This window comes from Vipera berus (genome assembly GCF_964194415.1).
Source record: "Vipera berus genome assembly, chromosome: 1".
NCBI classification, from domain to species: Eukaryota; Metazoa; Chordata; class Lepidosauria; order Squamata; family Viperidae; genus Vipera; species Vipera berus.
This window is the reverse complement of record NC_138202.1, coordinates 8,941,183-8,962,603: the sequence shown is the minus strand read 5'-3', so window position 1 is coordinate 8,962,603 and position 21,421 is coordinate 8,941,183. Positions and strand designations below refer to the sequence as shown.

At 49.0% G+C, this 21,421-nt stretch overlaps 1 protein-coding gene across 1 annotated transcript in view; it reads left to right on the top strand.

The window, feature by feature from the left end:
* Positions 1–21,421, top strand: part of POLRMT (RNA polymerase mitochondrial) — a 74,298-nt gene that overhangs the window by 2,481 nt on the left and 50,396 nt on the right. The window contains exons 2-9 of the mRNA XM_081320773.1: positions 159–251; positions 1,654–2,351; positions 4,245–4,375; positions 10,317–10,500; positions 16,995–17,144; positions 19,031–19,192; positions 20,622–20,792; positions 21,036–21,275. Coding sequence (XP_081176899.1) covers positions 159–251; positions 1,654–2,351; positions 4,245–4,375; positions 10,317–10,500; positions 16,995–17,144; positions 19,031–19,192; positions 20,622–20,792; positions 21,036–21,275 — 1,829 coding nt within the window. The remainder of the gene's footprint in view (positions 1–158; positions 252–1,653; positions 2,352–4,244; positions 4,376–10,316; positions 10,501–16,994; positions 17,145–19,030; positions 19,193–20,621; positions 20,793–21,035; positions 21,276–21,421) is intronic.

The following is a 21,421-nucleotide window of genomic DNA, read 5'->3' as shown; positions in this document are numbered from 1 at the left end:
GAGGGTGTTTTACAACTGGAGGATGCCTGCTCTTCTTTAGTAACTGCTTGCCTTGCTCCTAGACTCCATTGCCTGGGAAGTCCAAGAGGGAAGAAGAGATGTTGGCTTGTTCTCTTTGTAACCGATTCCCATGACAATCGGCCTTCTCTCATTTTTAGGGAGCCTCCGCGTTGGGATGAGATGTTACTCGACCAGGGTAAAAGAAGAAACCAGGAAACTATGGTTACATGAGCAGGTGGAGCTGTTAGAGGGTAAGGCAATAAAAAAGAATAAAAATAAAACGTCTGCAGATAATTACACGCGGTTCGTATTCGGAACTGGATGTCTTGTGTCTTTGATGCGTCGGCTGCAGTGATTGGTGCGCTGGCAGTGCGAGTAACTATTGAGCAGCCGAAAGGAATGGAGGTAGTCCTCAGCTTACGGCCACAACCGAGCCCAAAGTTTCTGTCGATAAATGAGATGGTGGTTGAGTTTTTGCCCCGTTGTACGACCTTTCTTGCCACGGTTGTTAAGCAAATCACTGCAGTGGTGAAGCTAAATCACAGGGCTATTAAATGAATCTGGCTTCCCCCTTGACTTTTCCCTAAATGAAATGTTGGACGTTGAGGACTGCCTCTATATGTAATAATAATAATGATAATGAGGTTGGAAGGGACCTTGGAGGTCATCTAGTCCAACCCTCTGCTCAGGCAGGAAACCCTATACCATTTCAGACAAATGGCTGTCCAGTCTCTCCTTAAAAACTTCCAGTGTTGGGGCATTCACCACTTCTGGAGGCAGGTAGTTCCACTGGTTAATTATTCTCACTCTCAGGAAGTTTCTCCTTAGTTCTAGGTCGCTTCTCTCTTTAGTTAGTTTTAATCCATTGCTTCTTGTCCTGCCTTCAGGGGCTTTGGAGAATAGCTTGACTCCCTCTTCTTTGGAGCAGCCCCTGAGATATTGGAAGCTGCTATCATGTCACCCCTAGTCCTTCTCTTCATTACACTAGACATACCCAATTCCAGCAACCGTTCCTTATATGTTTTAGCCTCCAGTCCCCTGATCATCTTTGTTGCTCTTCTCTGCACTCTTTCTGGAATATCAACATCTTTTTTACATCGTGGTGACCAAAACTGGATGCCGTATTCCAAGTGTGGCCTTCCCAAGGCGTTGTAAAGTGGTATTTACACTTCACGTGATCTTGATTCTCTCCCTCTGTCAATGCAGCCTAGCACTGTGTTGGCTTTTTTGGCAGCTGCAGCACACTCTGAATTTGGCTTGCTACATCGACTTTATTTGTTGGAAACAACCCCCCCCCAACCAGAAGGTCTCAAATGGCAATCTCGTGTTGCTGCAAACATTGTAAATACATATTGGTTGCCAAGCACCCAAATTATCATCACGTAACTGTGGGATGCTCTGATGGTCAAAAGTGCCTCAGGATCAGTCACAATTTGCTTTTTCCAGTACTATTGTAATTTTGAACAGTCATGAAACAGATAGTCCTCAGTCGAGGATTACCTGTAACCATCAGGTCCTTTAGTTTTTTAGTAGCCATTTGAAGATACAACAGCCCTGAAAAAAAACTGACTTTATATCCTTGTTTTGGCTCAGCTTAAACTGTCATGGATCATATATTTTGTTCTGTTTCCCTCCCTCCCTCCCCCCCTCCAGTGTTGGAAGCCAGAGTGAAGCAACTCCGGGCAGACAACGAATCGGAGACCCTGAAGCCCAACCTCCAGCTATGTCAGATCAAGAAATTCGGTTACTTTCCGAGTGCCCAGGGGCAGAAGACCCCTGCACCCCAAACAGCTCAGGGCAAGCCGGTCCCGACGGAGGAAGCTCGGCTCGCCGTCAAAGGGAGCTCTTGGAAGGCCAAAGTTAAGATTGAAAAACAAGCCAAGAAAACGAAGCGTTGGGACCTGAACACCAGGACCTTGGAAGCCATCCTCTCTTCGAAAACTCTGGTGGAACAAGCCGTCAAGTGCTCCCCGGCGTCCGTCAGGAAAGCTGTAGCGAATGGCTCCAAGGCACAGTCGGACAGCAACATTGCCTTGAATGGGATCCTGGTCCGGGACAGAAATTTGCCTCCCATTTCTTCTCCTCCTCCTCCTTCTTCTCCTGCTGCTGCTGCTGCTGTCAAGGCCTCAGCCGAGCCTGTCCTGATGCTCAACGGAAGGCCGCTTCCAGAAATGAAAGTCTTCCAGGATGATATCCGGATGACCATTTTAGCCTACATGGACACTTCTCTGTTCCAGGGCCAGAAGAGGAAAGCTCTGCAGTGTTTGTTATATTTCCACAATACCCCGGGGCTGAAGAAGTTTCTGACCACGCAGATGTTCAGTCTCCTCATGTGTCATTATGCCAAGCAGGTATTTCTTTGGGCTCCCTTTCAGACAACAGGCTTGAGCTGACTCGGGCCCGTTGGGAAAGTAACACGCCCTGGGCTCCCGTTTGTAGCGAAAAGGTTGTTTTTTGCTAAGAGCCACGGAAGTTACGGCGAGCAAAGCCAGATCGAAGAGTTTGCGGGCAAATATTCCCTAGTTGAGTGTCCCTTTTCTGTTTCACTCCCCCGTTGTCTCCCCCGTTGTCCAGTCAGGTTGGAAGAAGATGCTTTGGAATTGTCCCTGCAATGGTTGGGCAGATGGACAGGCATTGCATTTCATTCCCAGGACCTTGGGATGTCTCGGGACGGCAGAAGATTACTGTTGGTTACCCCATCTTTTCTTCCCCCCATGACTTATGGCAGACTAGTGAAGCATAGCAAGCAAAGAATGGCAGTTTATCTCTTTCTCTCTCTCTCTCTCTCTCTCTTTAAAATCAGAATTTCTGTTGCTCAGCTGGGTGTTTGTTAAGCGAGTCGCCCCTGATTTTACGACCCTTTTTGCCATGGTTGTTGCAGCTGTTAAGCAAACCAGGTTCCCCTGCTGAGGCAGGAAACCCTATACCAGTGATGGCAAACCTTTTTTTAAACCGAGTGCCCAAACTGCAACCCAAAACCCACTTATGTATCGTCGGGTGCCGGGTGGGCGTGGCCCATTGGGTGGGCGTGGCTGCGGTTGGTAACGGCAGACTGGGTGGGACTAAAAAGTTCAATCAATCAATTCCAACTTTGAGAGATTTTTTTTCCCCCCACGAAGTTGAAATTGATTGAGTGAACCTTTTTTTTTTTGCACATGATGGTGGAGAGGTAAAGCAAAAAGGTTTTATAAAACCCAGCTGAAGGTCTGGGACTGGGGCGACGGCGTGCGTGCCCACAGAGAGGGCTCTGCATGCCACCTGTGGCACCCGTGCCATAGGTTCGCCACCATGGCCCTATACCATTTCAGACAAATGGCTGTCCAGTCTCTTCTTAAAAACTTCCAGTGTTGGAGCATTCATAGCTTCTGGAGGCAGGTTGTTCCACTGACTAATTGTTCTCTTTTTTTTAATTAAAGTTTTACAGAAACAAGATTTTACAATATATCCCCAAATCCCCCCAGCCCAAACCACCCCACTTCCCCCCCCACTTCCCAGAGCTAAATACAGGATTATAGTTATAATAATTTTATTTATTTTAATTTTATTTTAATTCCATTTATATCCCGCCCTTCTCCGAAGACTCAGGGCGGCTTACAAGCTTAGCAGTAGCCTTCATTCTATGTATATGCCTGCTTATTAGGGCTTATTAGCGCCCCCCCGAGCGGCATTATTACAAAGTCAGCTTATTGCCCCCAACAATCTGGGTCCTCATTTTACCTACCTCGGAAGGATGGAAGGCTGAGTCAACCTTGAGCCTGGTGGGATGCGAACCTGCACTAATTGCAGGCAGCTGGTGTTACTTAACGAGGCATTAGCCCACTGCTCCACCAATCATATTCTAAATAAGAATTATCCATAATATACAATTAACCAAATTCATAATGTGCTTTAACTCCCCTTTAACATAGATACATACAAAGTACTAACACTAAGATAACAATATCCCTCTAAAATCTACTCATAAGCTAAATGGAACTTTTTAGTCCCATATTTATTCTGAATATAATCTAACATTTCTGGGTCTACACAACATGGATTAACCCCCAATACAGCTTAGTGTGTTATATAAATGCGGTCAGTGAATATTCTCAAATTTTTTTTCAAGGTGGCAGAACTCCATTTTATATTTTAGACCGTGTTATGTTTATTTTTAGGGGCTGGGGACAGTGGGTGGTGGTGGTAAGATAAGATTACCCGGATCGAGTCCGTGGTTGCATTTCATTCCTTTTTCCTTCTCTGCTTAGGGTGCGCTGATGAAAATTGGCTGGCTGTTTTCTATGCTGGAAGAAAATGACCTCAAGCCGAATCAGGATTGTTACATGGCTGTGCTCAATTGCATGGGTCGAATCAAAGCGGAACCCCTTATCATTTCAAGGTAAGGAGCTCTTAAACAGCGTTTCCCCACCTTGCAAATTTTAAAGGGTGGACTTCTAATTCCCAGTATCCCCTTAGCCAGCATGGTCCACACATCTACAAGCTGCCGTAGTTGAGAAACATTATCTCTTGGGCATAGGATCGTCTTGGGATGCTTTTCCTGTTTGAACTGGGGCTGGGGAGGGAACATACACAAACACACGCACACGCCCAGGCACACACACATATATATGTACATATATAAGGTAAAGGTTCCCCCGCACATGCGTGCTAGTCGTTTCCGACTCTAGGGGCCGGTGCTCATCTCCGTTTCAAAGCTGAAGAGCCAGCGCTTGTCCGAGGACATCTCCGTGGTCATGTGGCCGGCATGACTAGACGCCAAAGGCGCACGGAACGCTTCTACCTTCCCACCGTAGCGGTCCCTATTTTTCTACTTGCATTTTTTTTACGTGCTTTCGAACTGCTAGGTTGGCAGAAGCTGGGACGAGTAACAGGCGCTCATTCTGCTACACAGCACTCGGGATTCGACCCACCAAACTGCCGACCTTCTGATCGACAAGCTCAGCGTCCTAACCCACTGAGCCACTGCGTCCCTACATACATATATACAGACAGACAGACAGACAGTTGTAAGCGTGTAAACATTTTGATTGCGTCACCATGACCCCTGGGGCTGTTGCAACAGTTATAATTGCAAGGACTGGCCGTGAGTCACTTTTTTCAGTGATGTCGTAACTAAACAAATGGTTGTGAGCCTAGCCGTGTGCGGCAGCAGCCAGAAAGGCTAATACAGTCCTTGGTTGCATAAACAGAGGCATAGAATCAAAGTCATGTAAAGTATTAGTATCGCTTTATAAAATCATAGTAAGGCCACACCTGGAATCCTGTCTCCAGTTTTGGTCACCACATCACAAAAAAAAACCAATTGTTGAGACTTTAGGGAAAAGTGCTGAGAAGAGCAACTAAGATGACTAAAGGCCTGGAGACTGCAACATAGGAAGAACGGTTGCAGGATTTGCGTATGGCTAGCCTGCAAAAGAGGAGGACCAGGAGTGACTTGATAGCAGTATTTGAGGGGCTGCCACAAAGAAGGAGGTCATTTTCCAAAGCACCAGAAGGCAAGACAAGAAACAATGGATGGAAACTAATCAAGGAGAGAAGCAACCTGGAATTAAGAAGAAACTTCCTAACAGTGAGGACAATTAATCAGTGGAACAGCTTGCCTCCAGAAGTTGTGGGTGCTTCATCACTGGATGTCTTTAAGAAGAGACTTGTCTGAAAGGGTATAGGGTCTTCTGCTTGAGCAAAGGGTTGGACTAGAAGACCTCCAAGGTCCCTTCCAACTCCTTTCTGATTGACTGATTGATTGACTCCCTGGGGAATTGCGAGAGGTGCCTCCAGACCATGCAAGCATCAGATTAGCTCCTGACAAGCTGCAGTGCTGACGGAGAACCACTGAGAATGCCCTGGGAGCAATTCTCAAAAGAGAAAATGCCCTTCCCTAGTTGAAATGCCGCCGAAAAATTACTCAGCGTTGAATCCTGTTAACAAAAGATCAGCCTTGATAAAAAAACGTCTAGATAAAATTATAGTCGCAAACCTCCTGCGAGATAAATCACTTGGAGCAGTCCATAAATAAAATGCTACTGTCCTCCGGTCAACCTTTTATCCATTAATCTTAGGATAATCGTAGAACGTCAAGGAGAGTATTTATGTGGTTGCTAGGAGTGGAAACCACTTGATAGCACATAATCAATCATAGACCGTGGGAGGAGGGGAATGAATGATATTTTAAACTACATCAAGGAAGCTGTGGCAAGTGGAGAGGCCAAAACCTCTCAAATGCTTCCTTGGGGTGGAAATCTCAACCACTCACCACAAACTTTGATTGAGTGATTGATCGATTGAGCCATCCCAGCTTGGTAAGTTAGAAAAGAGCCTCCTGAACCCACTGTTAACAAGAGTACACTTTACTAGAGCCAAGTGATTGCAGTGTAGCAAAGCCGGATCTGAGTTTTCACGCCCAAAGCATCTGGTTAACTTTTCCCTTCTTCCCATCTTCCCTTCCCTGGTTATCTCCAACTGTCCAATTACATTCAAACAGTTTTGGTAACAGTCCCCGGCTTGGCAGGCTGGATGGTGCTGCATTCCGTGGTGTGACCTTGGAACAAGTAGTTTCGAGTCCCTTTAGGGTAACGCCACCCCCCACCCCACCCCCAAAAGCATCCCACAACTCCCACTCCCCCTGCCGTGGATGGCTGACTGGCAGCTGGCGAAGCATGCCTGGCGCAGCTTGATTGATAGATTGTGCACCCTCAAGCGGTATTGGCTTTTAGCGACCCCATAAATCGATCTTCTCCAGGATGATCTGTTCCCAACCTGGCCTTCCGATGGTGCAACCCGTCGCCACTGTAAATCAGTTCCATCCCTCTTGTTCCTGTTCGTCCTTTTCATCTTCTTCCTTCTTTCTTTCCCAGCTCTATGGGCTTGTGATGTGTTCAAAGTAGGATAATTTGAGCCTGGTTGATGGGATGAGAAGTTTGGATTGATATGTTCTGTGATCCACTGGGTTGCTTCCTTGGCAGTCTGTGGGATTCTCAAGAATCTCCTTGCCTTCAGAGGTTGTGGGTGCTCCCATCACTGGAGGCTTTTGAGAAGAGATTGGACAGCCATTTGTCTTGTTGTTAGCTGCGAAGTCGTGTCCGACCCATCGCGACCCCATGGACAACGTTCCTTCAGGCCTTTCTGTCCTCTACCATCTTCTGGAGTCCCTTTAAGCTCACGCCTACTGTTTCAGTGACTCCATCCAGCCACCTCATTCTCTGTCGTCCCCTTCTTCTATTGCCCTCAATCTTTCCCAGCATTAGGCTCTTCTCCAGTGAGTCCTTCCTTCTCATTAGGTGGCCAAAGGATTTGAGTTTTAGCTTCAGGATCTGGCCTTCTAAAGAGCAGTCAGGGTTGATCTCCTCTAGGACTGACCGGTTTGATCGCCTTGCAGTCCAAGGGAATCGCAGGAGTCTTCTCCAGCACCATAGTTCAAAGGCCTCAATTCTTTGGCGCTCAGCCTTTCTTATGGTCCAACTTTCACTGCCATACATTGCAACTGGGAAGACCATAGCCTTGACTATTCACACTTTTGTTGACAGGGTGATGTCTCTGCTTTTTAGTGTGCTGTCTAGATTTGCCATGGCTTTCCTCCCCAGGAGCAAGCGTCTTTTAATTTCTTGACTACAGTCCCCGTCTGCGGTGATCTTGGAGCCCAGGAAAATAAAATCTGTCACTACCTCCATTTCTTCCCCATCTATTTGCCAGGAATTGAGAGGGCCAGATGCCATGATCTTGGTTTTCTTAATGGTAAGTTTCAACCCAAGTTTTGCACTCTCCTTCACCTGCAACAAGAGGCTCTTTAGTTCCTCTTCACTTTCTTCCACTAGAGTGGTATCATTTGTCTAGAAAGGTTAAAGTCTCCTGCTTGGGCACTGGGTTGGCCCTAGAAGACCTCCAAAGTCCATTCCAACTCTTGTTATTCTGTTATACTCCACAGTATCATTGTTCCAAATTGTCAACGTTATTTCTGTCCTGCTTCTTCAGACTTCACCTTGCTACCATAGAGTGGTACCATAGAATATCACATTGAAAATGGTTGCCTGCAGGATGTTGTTGACCTTTACGACAATCTTTCTGCCAGTGAATCCATCCATCCATCTTGATCTCACTCCAGATTCCATCTGCTGAGGCTGATCGGAGATGCTATTAGCGAGTTATGCTGAAGAGTTTCCTTAGACCAGGGGGTCTTCAAACGTGGCCCTTTTATGTCTTGTGGACTTCAACTCCCAGAATCCCTCAGCCAGGCACGCTGGCTGAGGGATTCTGGGAGTTGAAGTCCACAAGTCATAAAAGGGCCACGTTTGAAGACCCCCTGGTCTAGGCCAGTGTTTCTCAACCTTGGCAACTTTGAGATGTGTGGACTTCAACTCCCAGAATTCCCCAGCCAGCCATGCTAGGCCAGGGAATTCAGGGATTTGAAGTCCACACGTCTTAAAGTTGCCAAGGTTGGGAAACACAGGCCTACATGACTGTAGCTCTCATCCTCAGATTCTTTTTATGTTAATTACATTTGCAAGTAGTCCTCGACTAACAGCCCTCATTTAGTGACTTCAAAGTTACAGTGGCACTGAAAAAAGTGACTTATGACCAGTCCTCACACTTATGACCATTGCAGCATACCTGTTGTCATGTGATCACTATTTGCAAACTTCCCATCCGCCTTCTGACAAGCAACATTCACAGGGGAAGTCAGATTCACTTAACAACTGCATGATTCTCTTGACATCTGCGGTGATCTGCTTACCAACCACGGCAAAACCGTCATAAAACAGGGCGCCACTCACTTAACAACCACCTTCGCAATGAAAGTTCTGATCCCAATTGCGGTCATAACTTTTGAGGAATACCTGTATCCGTGCCCTTAGACCAGGGGTGTCCAAACTTTTTTCAGAGAGGGCCAGATTGGATGAAGTGAACATGCTGGAGGGCCGAACATTTTTCCGAACATTCTTTGAACAATTACAATTAAATGCAAATGAATTATTAAGGTCAGACTCTCTGGTAACAGCTCACACACTTCCACCACTTCACAAATTCTGCTAGGTCAGGGCCCTACCTACCCCTGTCCAGCTCCCCACATCCCAGCCCATAAAATGGCTGTGAAACACAGAATGCGTGCACGTGCACACACACACACACACACACACACAGAGAGAGAGAGAGAGAGAGAGAGAGAGAGAGAGAGAGAGAGAGAGAGAGAGAGCTTCCAATCTTGTGAGCAATTCCAACAGCTAAAGTAGCTTGAGAGAAATTCCAAATCTCCTCACCTTCCCAAACTCCAAACTCGCGCATCCTACTTCCCTTGCTTGCCTTCTCCAACTCCAAACTCGCGTGTCCTACGCTCGTCTTCCAAGTTTGGAGTTCGGAGAAGGCAAGCGAGGGAAGTAGGCTGTGAAACACAGAACGCACGTGCGCGCGTGCACACACACACCAGCTGCCGAATGAACTTTGGTCTTCCTCTGCAGAGACATCTTCAGCACCTTGTCGAGGCTGTGGGGGTTTGTCATGCTGCACGTTTGCTCTCTGCTCAGTGCCTGCTAAGGGCTGGCCGATAGCAGAGGGAGCGGTAGCCTTGCCATGTGCTCCTCACCGGCCTGCTCCCGTGCAAACTCTTGCTGACAGTGCCGAACCGGCAGTCACCATCGGATGCCCGCCTTCCCAAACTCACATGTCCTACTTTTCTTGCTCGCCTTCTCCAACTCCAAACTCGCGTGTCCTAGTTTGGAGTTTTGGAAGATGAGCGAGGAAAGTAGGACGCACGAGTTTGGAGGGAGTAGCATAGCTTGTGCAAAAGCGTGTGCGTGTGTGTGTGTAAAAAAAAAGGTGCCGGAACCTTTTTGAGCATTCTATGAGAAAGCGTTCTTTGAGAAAAAAAGCCCTGTGAGCGACAGAGGGCGGTGATGTCAGGATCGGGCTTCCGATGCAGCCCTCTCACCGCCCTCCCTCCTATGGCAGACAGTCTTCTGCTTGCCGCCCTCAATCAGAAGGGAGGGCCGTGGGAGGGCCACATTTACACAGAGCAGGGAGGGCTGTTAGAGGGCCGTATTAAACCGCCCCCTGGGCCGCAAATGGCCCGCGGGCCGGACTTTGGACATGCCTGCCTTAGACTCCTGTATCAGTTGTCCTTGACTTGCGACCACAATTGACCCCAAAATTAATGTTGCTAAGCGAGACAGTTGTTAAGCACGTTGTGTCCCGTTTTACGACCTTTCTTGCCACAGTTGCCCAGTGAATACTTGCAGCTGTTAAGTTAGTAACGCTGTGGTAAACGGATGGTTGGAAGGCAAGAGCTACACATGCTGTCCGGAAGCTCAAGCTGTCGCTCTCTCCAACAGGTGCATCGAACAGCTGGAAAGTGAGGGTTTCTCCTTGCAAAACTTCTTCAAGGATTCCACCTACGAAGACAACGAGGTCATGATGGTCCTCAGGGCCATCCAGACGGTCAAGCCAGACTTCCAGCCACAATTCTTTTCCCCTCCAACCTCTACCGTGCCGCTCCTGGAAAAATTCTACAAGAAGGTAAAATTGCACTCTTGGCTACCTCTGAGGGGTTTTATTTTATAGGTAGTGTTTTTCCCCCCATGCCATCACTCTGCTACAATCACTCTTGTTGTATGATTTATGATTGTAATTATGATTTGTGATCTATGACATCACTGTTGTTTGTACGTACACTCAGAGCTTATGCACTGGAGACAAATTCCTTGTGTGTCCAATCATGCTTGGCCAATTTATTCTATTCTATTCTATTCTATTCTATTCTATTCTATTCTATTCTTTCATTTCAATTTATTCTATTCTATTCTATTCTATTCTATTCTATCATTCCAATTTATTCTATTCTATTCTATTCTATTCTATTCTATTCTATTCTATTCTATTCTATTCTATTCTATTCTATTCTTTCATTTCAATTTATTCTATTCTATTCTTTCATTTCAATTTATTCTATTCTATCATTCCAATTTATTCTATTCTATTCTATTCTATAATTCCAATCTATTCTATTCTATTCTATTCTATTCTATTCTATTCTATTCTATTCTATTCTATTCTATTCTATTCTATTCTTTCATTTCAATTTATTCTATTCTATTCTATCGTTCCAATCTATTCTATTCTATTCTATTCTATTCTATTCTATTCTATTCTATTCTATTACCGTATATACTTGAGTATAAGCCGACTCGAATATAAGCCGAGACCCCCTAATTTTACCCCCAAAAAATGGGAAAAGTTAGTGACTCGAGTATAAGCCGAGGCTGGGAAATGCAGCAGCTCACCTTATGCTCCTCTCCAGAGATCTTCCCTCAGCAGCGGCCGGCAAAGTAGCTCGCACGCGAAACAAGCCCGGCAGAGGAGCCGGAGCGGCGAGCAGAGGCGCCCGGCCCAGATCCTGCAAGGCCCGGCCGAGACACGCCCCCAGCAGCGGAGCTGCTCCGGCTCCTCTGCCGGGCTTGTTTTGCATGTGAGCTACTTTGCCTGACGCTGAGAAGACCCGCTTGGGCACTCGGGTTGGTGTCAGTCTCCGCAGGCCCTTCTCATTTCCAGGAACGTCAAGCGCGCTTGGCTCCCCACCCCCACGGCAGGGCAGGGCAGGGCAGAGACTTGCTCGCCCTTCTGACGGCCCTGAAGAGAAATGAAGGGCTTGCAAACTCCCCGCGAGAAGCTGGGCGAAGCGCGCGGCTGGGCGAGTGTGTGCCTGCGCGCGTATTTACGAAAGAAACGCTCCGAGAGTTCTTCTTTCTCCGCCCCCTTGGGGGGAACTCTAGCGACTGCTGTAGCCGCGCTTCTCTTCTCAGCTCCGAAAATAGGGATTTCTACTCTCTCTCTCTCTCTCTCTCCCCTCCCCACCCCGCATTCTCCTGCCTCTTCGATTGCGACAATAAAAGGGCGAAGGGTGCGCTGGTTTCTTCCTCCTTCCTCCCCCCCTCCCCTCCCCTCCCCGATTGTCAGGTGAGGCAGCTGGAGGTCTGGCCGGGAGATTGTAGCAGTTTTGAAACGCCGCGTCTTGAAACGCCCGATCAGCTGATTTTCGGGTGGAAGAGCCGTGGCTTGAATCTGTTTGCATCTGCCTGAATTAGACCGAAACGGCCTGAATTTGACCAGAGTTGCTTTGTAATGGCTGGAGGAACTGCAGAGGAGGTCTTGCCGGGAGATTGTGGCCATTTTGAAACGCCGCGGCTTGAAACGCCCGATCAGCTGATTTTCGGGGCGGAAAGAGCCACGGCTTGAATCTGCTTGTATTTGTTTGAACTTAACCAGAAACGGCTCGTAATGGCTGGAGGAACTGCGGAGGGAGTGAATGCTCCAGCCTGGAATATTTGGAAAGGCTGGGGGAACCGGATGAACTGCAGCTTAAGCGACTGTTGCCGGAGGAGCCATGGCTTGAAACGCCCCAGTTTTGGGGCAGCGTTTGCTTGTTCCGGGTAGAAAAAACGCTGTCGACCCCGGCATCTTTTGCGGGGATTTCCCATTTCCCGTTGCGAAACCAGCCGAGCCCAAGTCCACCCTTTCTTTTTTTTCCACGGCACGCTCGGTGCCTTTCCCACGATCGTGTCTCCTTCAGATCTTACGCAAGCTTCCTCGATTTCCTGGTGTGTGGGTGTGTGTGTGTGTGTGTTTCTTTCTTATTCCTCCCTTCTCTGGTGGTTGGAAAGGCGTGTGACGCGCTTTGACAACAACTCTGCTGGCTCTCTCGGTGGGAACCTCCCATCCTCTATATACCCCCATTTCGGCTGCTTCGCAAACTGCTTCCTCCACCCCACCCCACCCCACCTCACCCCTCCCCGCAAAAGATGCCGGGGTCGACAGCGTTTTTTCTACCCGGAACAAGCAAACACGCAGGCAACCCTGCACTATTCAGCTCAGTGAAGTCACGCTTGGTTAAAAAACAGATTTAATAATAATAATAATAAGAAGAAGAAGTTGGGCTGATCAAATGTTTCAATAATGACTGAAGGAGAGCTGCTTGTACCTTGGTCTTTGTGCTGGTGTCTTGACATGCCAGTGTTTTTATTTATTCCATTTATTCCATTTGATCAGCCCAAAGTACAAAAAAAAACCCAAAAACAAGGTCTAGTTTCACGGCGATGAGCAACCGGAGTGCCAATCAATTAGTTAACAGACTTCATCAGTTCCAAAATCAAGATCACACCGGCAAGCTTTGTCAGTTGTCACTCGCGGCAGTACAAATACACTAGTACGGAAAGCTGCCGTTCACTTTCGGGGGGAGGAAAAAAAAACACAACAGCACCGCACGCTTTCCGCCCCGAAAATCAGCTGATCGGGCGTTTCAAGCCGTTTCAAGCGTGACTTCACTGAGCTGAATAGTGCAGGGTTGCCTGCGTGTTTGCTTGTTCCGGGTAGAAAAAACGCTGTCGACCCCGGCATCTTTTGCGGGGAGGGGTGAGGTGGGGTGGGGTGGGGTGGAGGAAGCAGTTTGCGAAGCAGCCGAAATGGGGGTGTCAAGCCCTACGGGGACCAGGGGAGCACTTCCAACAATGCCCGCGCAGCACCGAAGGCCCATTGGCGCCCGCACCCCCCAACTGTTCGGCGGGAGAACGCCAGACCCGCTGCCGCACTTACAGCTGATTGGCGGCCGGAGGAGATTGCAAGCGGCTGCGGAGGTTCCGCGCCGGCACAAACAGCTAATCGGCGGCTGAAGGAGACTGCGAGCGGCTGCAGAGGTTCCGCGGCCGCATCAACAGCTGATCGGCGGCCGGAGGAGATTGTGGACGGGCGCAGAGGGTCCGCGTCAGCACAGACAGCTGATCGGCGGCTGAAGGAGACTGCGAGCGGCTGCAGAGGTTCCGCGGCCGGATCAACAGCTGATCGGCGGCCGGAGGAGATTGTGGACGGGCGCAGAGGGTCCGCGTCAGCACAGACAGCTGATCGGCGGCTGAAGGAGACTGCGAGCGGCTGCGGAGGTTCCGCGCCGGCACAAACAGCTAAGGGGCAGCCGGGGACGTCTACCGGTGGTCACGCAGCGCGATCAACTGAGCGGCAGCTAGAAACAGCCGCCGCCGGTCGCACGGGCCTCAAGGGTCCGATGGCGGCTTGGAGAGTGTGGGTGGCTGCTTCGCAGACCTTGCATGCCGCTACAACCGCCAGGAACCTCCGCAGCCGCTCGCAGTCTCCTTCAGCCGCCGATCAGCTGTCTGTGCTGACGCGGACCCTCTGCGCCCGTCCACAATCTCCTCTGGCCGCCGATCAGCTGTTGATGCGGCCGCGGAACCTCTGCAGCCGCTCGCAGTCTCCTTCAGCCGCCGATTAGCTGTTTGTGCCGGCGCGGAACCTCCGCAGCCGCTCGCAATCTCCTCCGGCCGCCGATCAGCTGTAAGTGCGGCAGTGGGTCTGGCGTTCGCCCGCCGAACAGTTGGGGGGTGCGGGCGCCAATGGGCCTTCGGTGCTGCGCGGGCATTGTTGGAAGTGCTCCCCTGGTCCCCGTAGGGCTTGACACCCCCATTTCGGCTGCTTCGCAAACTGCTTCCTCCACCCCACCCCACCCCACCTCACCCCTCCCCGCAAAAGATGCCGGGGTCGACAGCGTTTTTTCTACCCGGAACAAGCAAACGCTGCCCCAAAACTGGGGCGTTTCAAGCCATGGCTCCTCCGGCAACAGTCGCTTAAGCTGCAGTTCATCCGGTTCCCCCAGCCTTTCCAAATATTCCAGGCTGGAGCATTCACTCCCTCCGCAGTTCCTCCAGCCATTACGAGCCGTTTCTGGTTAAGTTCAAACAAATACAAGCAGATTCAAGCCGTGGCTCTTTCCGCCCCGAAAATCAGCTGATCGGGTGTTTCAAGCCGCGGCGTTTCAAAACGGCCACAATCTCCCGGCAAGACCTCCTCTGCAGTTCCTCCAGCCATTACAAAGCAACTCTGGTCAAATTCAGGCCGTTTCGGTCTAATTCAGGCAGATGCAAACAGATTCAAGCCGCGGCTCTTCCACCCGAAAATCAGCTGATCGGGCGTTTCAAGACGCGGCGTTTCAAAACGGCTACAATCTCCCGGCCAGACCTCCAGCTGCCTCACCTGACAATCGGGGAGGGGAGGGGAGGGGGGGAGGAAGGAGGAAGAAACCAGCGCACCCTTCGCCCTTTTATTGTCGCAATCGAAGAGGCAGGAGAATGCGGGGTGGGGAGGGGAGAGAGAGAGAGTAGAAATCCCTATTTTCGGAGCCGAGAAGAGAAGCGCGGCTACAGCAGTCGCTAGAGTTCCCCCCAAGGGGGCGGAGAAAGAAGAACTCTCGGAGCGTTTCTTTCGTAAATACGCGCGCAGGCACACACTCGCCCAGCCGCGCGCTTCGCCCAGCTTCTCGCGGGGAGTTTGCAAGCCCTTTGTTTCTCTTCAGGGCCGTCAGAAGGGCGAGCAAGTCTCTGCCCTGCCCTGCCCTGCCGTGGGGGTGGGGAGCCAAGCGCGCTTGACGTTCCTGGAAATGAGAAGGGCCTGCGGAGACTGACACCAACCCGAGTGCCCAAGCGGGTCTTCTCAGCGTCAGGCAAAGTAGCTCACATGCAAAACAAGCCCGGCAGAGGAGCCGGAGCAGCTCCGCTGCTGGGGGCGTGTCTCGGCCGGGCCTTGCAGGATCTGGGCCGGGCGCCTCTGCTCGCCGCTCCGGCTCCTCTGCCGGGCTTGTTTCGCATGTGATTCCGGGCCAGGTGCTGCTGAGGGCGAGCAGAGGCGCCCGGGCGACCCCAGCAGCGTCAGGCAAAGTAGCTCGGCCGCGCGCAAGTCCTCGGTAAGTTCTTTTTTTTTTTGTTGACTGGAGTATAAGCCGAAGTGGATTTTTTCAGCCCAAAAAGTGGGCTGAAAAATTCGGCTTATACTCAAGTATATACGGTATATTATATTATGTTATATTATATCATTCCATTCTATTCTATTCTATTCTATTCTATTCTATTCTATTCTATTCTATTCTATTCACAATAAAGATTCTATTCCATTCCATTCCATTCTATTCTATTCTAAATAATGATTCTATTCTATTCCATTCCACTCCACTCCATTTGATATATTCTGTCCTGTCCTATCCTGTGCCATACTATGCTATACCATACCATCCTGTCCCATTTATGTCCTTGGGTTGGAGACCCATCATAGGTTAGGTTTAAAATCTCCTGCTCTGCCTGTTGCCGTTGCAGTGTGGGGTAATAGCCAGGAATTAAGCTTGACTTGAGGGTGTCTTCTTTTTTAAAAAAATAAATAAACCAGCACGATTTGCCTGCCTTCAGCTGAGGCATTATTATTAATTTTTTGCCTTTGATTCTGAGTTTTTCCTCTTTTGCACCCATGCACAGCCATCTGACCGTCTCCACCAAATGACCGTCAACTCTTCCTCACGCTTCAGTGAAACTCGTTTCAGATATCCTAGCCAGGGGTGGGCAACTATGGCAACCTGTGGACTTCAACTCCCAGAATTCCTGAACCAGCCATGCTGGCTAGGGAATTCTGGGAGTTGAATACATGCAGCTCAGTTGCCAAGTGCCCAAAGTGTGATCACATGACTCTGGGGAGGGGCAGCTTTGGAATTTGGAATCTGCGTCATAAGTACAACTTACAACCGCACTTCAGCCCAAAATAGCTGTTGCTAAGCGAGACAGTTGTTAAGTGAGTTTTGCCCCGTTTTATGACATTTCTTGCCACGGTGCAATTGGTAAGTTAATAACACGGTTGTAAAGTGAATCTGGCTTGCCCATTGATTTTGCTGCCAGACCCCGGAACACTGCAACCGACATAAATATGAGTCAGTTGCCAAGCATCCGAATTTTGATCACATGACCATGGGGATGCTACAGCGGTCATCAGCGTGAAAAATGGTCCTAAGTCACAGTGGCGTTGTAACTTCAAATGGTCACCAAACGAATGGTTGTAAGTCGAGGACAATCTGTCTCCCCCAGGTAGGTCTGTCGGAACTTCAAACACTTGCTAAGCAATTGGTCATAAGTCAAGGACTACCGGTATCCCTGAGACATCATCACGGATTTTTTTTCCCCCCTCTTTCCCCTCAGAATAATTCTGTTTCTTACGCCAAGCTCAATTTCACCGTAGAAGAACTGAAGCAGCGATTCCGAAAACAATACAAGTTGGAGACTTCCGACAGGGTCACGGTTGATTCGGTGGAAGCCACCAGACCTATCACAGCTACAACTGTCAAAGTGGTAAAATTAACTCTTGAGGAGAGAGTTGCGTTTCTGGCCGGAATGGGAAAGGAAGGGATGAAAAATAGGAAGTCCTCGAGTTACGACCGGAATGGAACTTGCCTATCATGGTCGTAACTACTGACTGTTGTAAAATGGTTCGGTCGTGTGACCCACCCAACATTTTTCAGCCTTCTTTTGTGGCAGCCGTTAAGCAAATCAGTGGTTCACTATGGGCATTGCGTGCCTCTTCTCCATCTATGCTGGTCCTCCTGCCCATCGCCCCACCTGCCAGAGACCCCCTGGATCTCCCCCAACCCTGCCTGGCCCCCACAGGCGTCCCCCCCCCATGAGCAACATTGAGGTGACCATGCCCATCCCAGCCACACCCACCCAGTCTGCCGTGACAACCGCAGCCCTGCCCACCCAGTTGGCCACCCCCCCCCCAAGGGCACCACAATGGTTATGCAGCCCTGGCACTTTGCGATCAATAAGTGGGTTTTGGGTTGTGATTTGGGCACTCGGTCTCTAAAAGGTTGGTCATCACTGAACTAGAACTTAACTTACATGGGGCTTCCCTTGAAGACCACTCGGAGGCTCCAGCTGGTACAGAATGCAGCCGCGAGAGTTGTCTTGGGAGTTTCCCGGTACTCCCATGTTACACCTTTGCTCCGCGAGCTGCATTGGCTACCAGTTGTCTTCCGGGTGAGGTTCAAGGTTTTGGTAATGGTTTTCAAGGCCCTACATGGCATGGGTCCGGAGTACCTCCGGGATCACCTGCTGCCGGCGTCAACTTCCCTCCGCCCTGTGCGTTCCCACAGAGAGGGCCTCCTCAGGGTGCCTCTGGTCAGAGAATGTCGGCTGGTGGCCCCCAGGGGGAGGGCCTTCTCTGTGGGGGCCCCGGCTTTATGGAATCAGCTGCCGGTTGAGCTCCGGATGGCACCTGACCTTCGCTCCTTCCGACGCGGTCTGAAGACCTACCTATTTGAGCAAGCCGGCCTGGCCTGATGGGGGATGTGCTGGGGTTTTTATTGGGGATTTTTATATTATTCTACTGTTTTTAGCTCGGGCTCTTATTTAATTCTTTTTTAATTTTTGTATTCTGTATTTTTTATGTGCCCTGTTCGCCGCCCTGAGTTCTTCGGGAGAAGGGCGGTATACAAATATAATAAATGAAATGAAATGAAAACTGGCTGGGTTTGCAGAGCCATGCAAAAGCACGTTGTGGCGTAGTGCACAATGTGACTCACAAGACTTTTTTTTTTAATTATTATTTTGCCCAAATTTAAGACAGGGAGTCCTTGACCTACGACCACAATGGAGCTCAAAATTTCCATTGCTAAGCAAGACAGTTGTTAAGTGATTTACCCCCCCCCCATCTTTTTTTTTCTTGCCACTGTTGTTAAAATTAAGTGAGTTTTGTCCCATTTTACGACCTTAACTTGCCACCGTTGTTAGGTGAATTACTGCAGTTCAGAAATAAGTAACCCGGTTTGCTAAGTGGAACCGGCTTCTTCATGGACTTTGCCTGTCAAAAGGCTGCAAAAGGGGATCACGTGACCCCGGGACACGGCAACGCTCATAAGTATGAACCAATTGGCAACCGTCCGAATTTTGATCGCGTGACCACAGGGAGGCTACAAAGTCCGTAAGTGTGAAAAATGCTGATAAGTCACTTTCTTCGGTGCCGTCGTCGCTTTGAGCGGTCGCTAAAGGAACCGTTGCAAATCAAGGACGAGCTGTACTGCAGTGATTCCCTTAATGATCGTGGGAAGCATCAAGTGCAGTCACAGGAGGACTCACTTAAACGACCGCATCCCTTAGGAAGCAAAAATTCGGTCCCAGTTGTAGCCCTTAAATCAAAGACTACCTGAACAGTTAACAATCTGTTCCGTGCCTTTCCACAGAGGGAAATTTCGAGCAAGATCCGTTCTCACTGGGAAGCAGCTTTGCTTCAGAACCTGACGAAGCTCAAGAAGCAAGAGAACATTTGGCGCACTTCCAAACTAGACCTGTACCCCTTCCTTTGCGTGCTGACCAAACAGGAATACGTAGATCTTATGATGCAGGTAAATGAAGGGAATATTTGTAACTCGGGGTTGAACGGTGAGGTCCTCGGTGCTCTCTGGTTTCCTTGCAGACGTTTCATGACCCAACTAGGCAACATCATCAGTGCTAGAAGGGAATGTGGGGTTTGTGGAGAGGAGGAGGAGGAGGAGGAGGACTGTATGTCCTTGATGCTCTCTGAGCTTGGTGGTTTCCTTGCAGACGTCTCATGACCCAACTAGGTAACATCATCAGTGCTAGGAGCGAGTGGGGCTTGCTGTTTGTTTATCTATACAGTGACTTGCTGCTTCTGAGTGTTGCGGGGAGCGGTCTTGCATAAGTTGTATTAGTTGCCCCTTCGTGACTTCTACCCATTTGCAAAGAGAGGCGGTCAGGCTGTTTCTCTGGAGGAATGCTGGACCACTGGGCCAAGCTCCCTCTGGAGGTAATGCTGACTCCCCCCCACACACACACAAACGACCCTTTTGGTTTCTATCCTTACTATAAATAGGAATTTCAGTTAATTTAAGGTAAGCCTGCATTTGAGTAATAAGTCATACAGTAATTTATTGTTTTTTTAATGTTTTAATGTTTGTTTTAAATATGCTTTAATTGCTTTGGTTGAGTTGGGTGGCTATGGAAAATGAATGAATGAGTGAGTGAGTGAGTGAGTGAATGAGTGAGTCCTGGTGGCACAGTAGTAAGAATGCAGTATTGCTGGCTAACTCTGGCCACTACCGGCAGTTCGATCCTGACCGGCTCAAGGGTGGCTGAGCTTTCTATCCTTCCGAGGTCTGTAAAATGAGGACCCAGATTGCTGGGGACAATATGCCAACTCTGTAAACTGCTTTAGAGAGGGCTGTAAAGCGTTATGAAGCGGTATATAAGTCTTAAGTGCTATTGCCATAGCTAAATAATAAAAACACTAAATGATAAAGTAAAACTGAAACAAAAATAGAATGATGCCTCTAACTATTATTATTATTATTATTATTATTATTATTATTATTATTATTATTATTATTATTATTATTATTATTATTATTATTTTAAGAGCCTTGGTGGAGCAGTGGGCTAATGCCTCCTTAAGTAACACCAGCTGCCTGCAATTAGTGCAGGTTCGAGTCCCACCAGGCTCAAGGTTGACTCAGCCTTCCATCCTTCCCAGGTAGGTAAAATGAGGACCCAGATTGTTGGGGGGCAATAAGCTGACTTTGTAATAATGCCGCTTGGGGGGGCCCCCGAAAGCCCTAATAAGCAGGCATATACATAGAACGAAGGCTGTTGCTAAAGCACATTTGATTTGTGCTTCTTAGATTGTAAGCCGCCCTGAGTCTTCGGAGAAGGGCGGGATATAAATGGGATTTAAATAAATAAATAAATAAAAAACTAAAATTGCTACGGGTCGTATCTTGAGTCTCTTCAGTTAAACGGTCTTTGTTTTCTTTTCAGACGGTTTTCAGCCTGCCAGCCCTTGGGGAATGCGTCACCATCTTAGCGAAGGATCTGGGTACTAGAATATACAATAAATACACTATTCTTAGAAAAAGCTGTACCATTTCGGAGGAGAATTTTGAGAAGACCTACGATCGCTATGTCCAGCTTTTGGCCAGAGATAATCAGGTATCTAACTTCAATCACCTTAGGTGACCTTTAACTAGACCAGGGGGCAGGCAAGCCTTGTCTCTCTTATGACTCGTGGACTTCAACTCCCAGAATCCCTCCAGACAGGCAGGCTGGCTGAGGGATTCTGGGAGTTGAAGTCCACGAGTCATAAAAGGGCCAAGTTGGAAGACCCCTGGTCTTAAGGGGCCATTGCTTTCGGCCTCGGGAAGGTCAACTTCACCCCATTCCTTGCCTCCGCAGGTGAATAATTTTTTGCCACGGGAATATTGGGAGAAGCTGAGAGCAGAGGCGGGCTGTAGCCCTTCCTTGATATCCAAGCAAGTCGTCTGGCCCCCAAGCCTGTTGGTTCAGCTGGGTTTTCAGCTGATAGAACTGATGGTCCAAACTCTCAAGCTGGACCACAGCCTGCTGCCTTCGTTGCCCGAGGAGACTGTCATTCCTGTTCTGTATCACGTCTATTCTTTCCGCGGAACTAAGCAGGTGAGCAAAATCCTGAGTGACCCTCGTCTAGTCGGGTGGGGAAAAAAAAAAGGACTGGGGGCGTGACACGATAGCCCATCTTCCAACACCTTAAGGGGGCTGCCCCAAAGAAGATGGGGGTCAGCCTGTTCTCCAAAGCGCCTGAA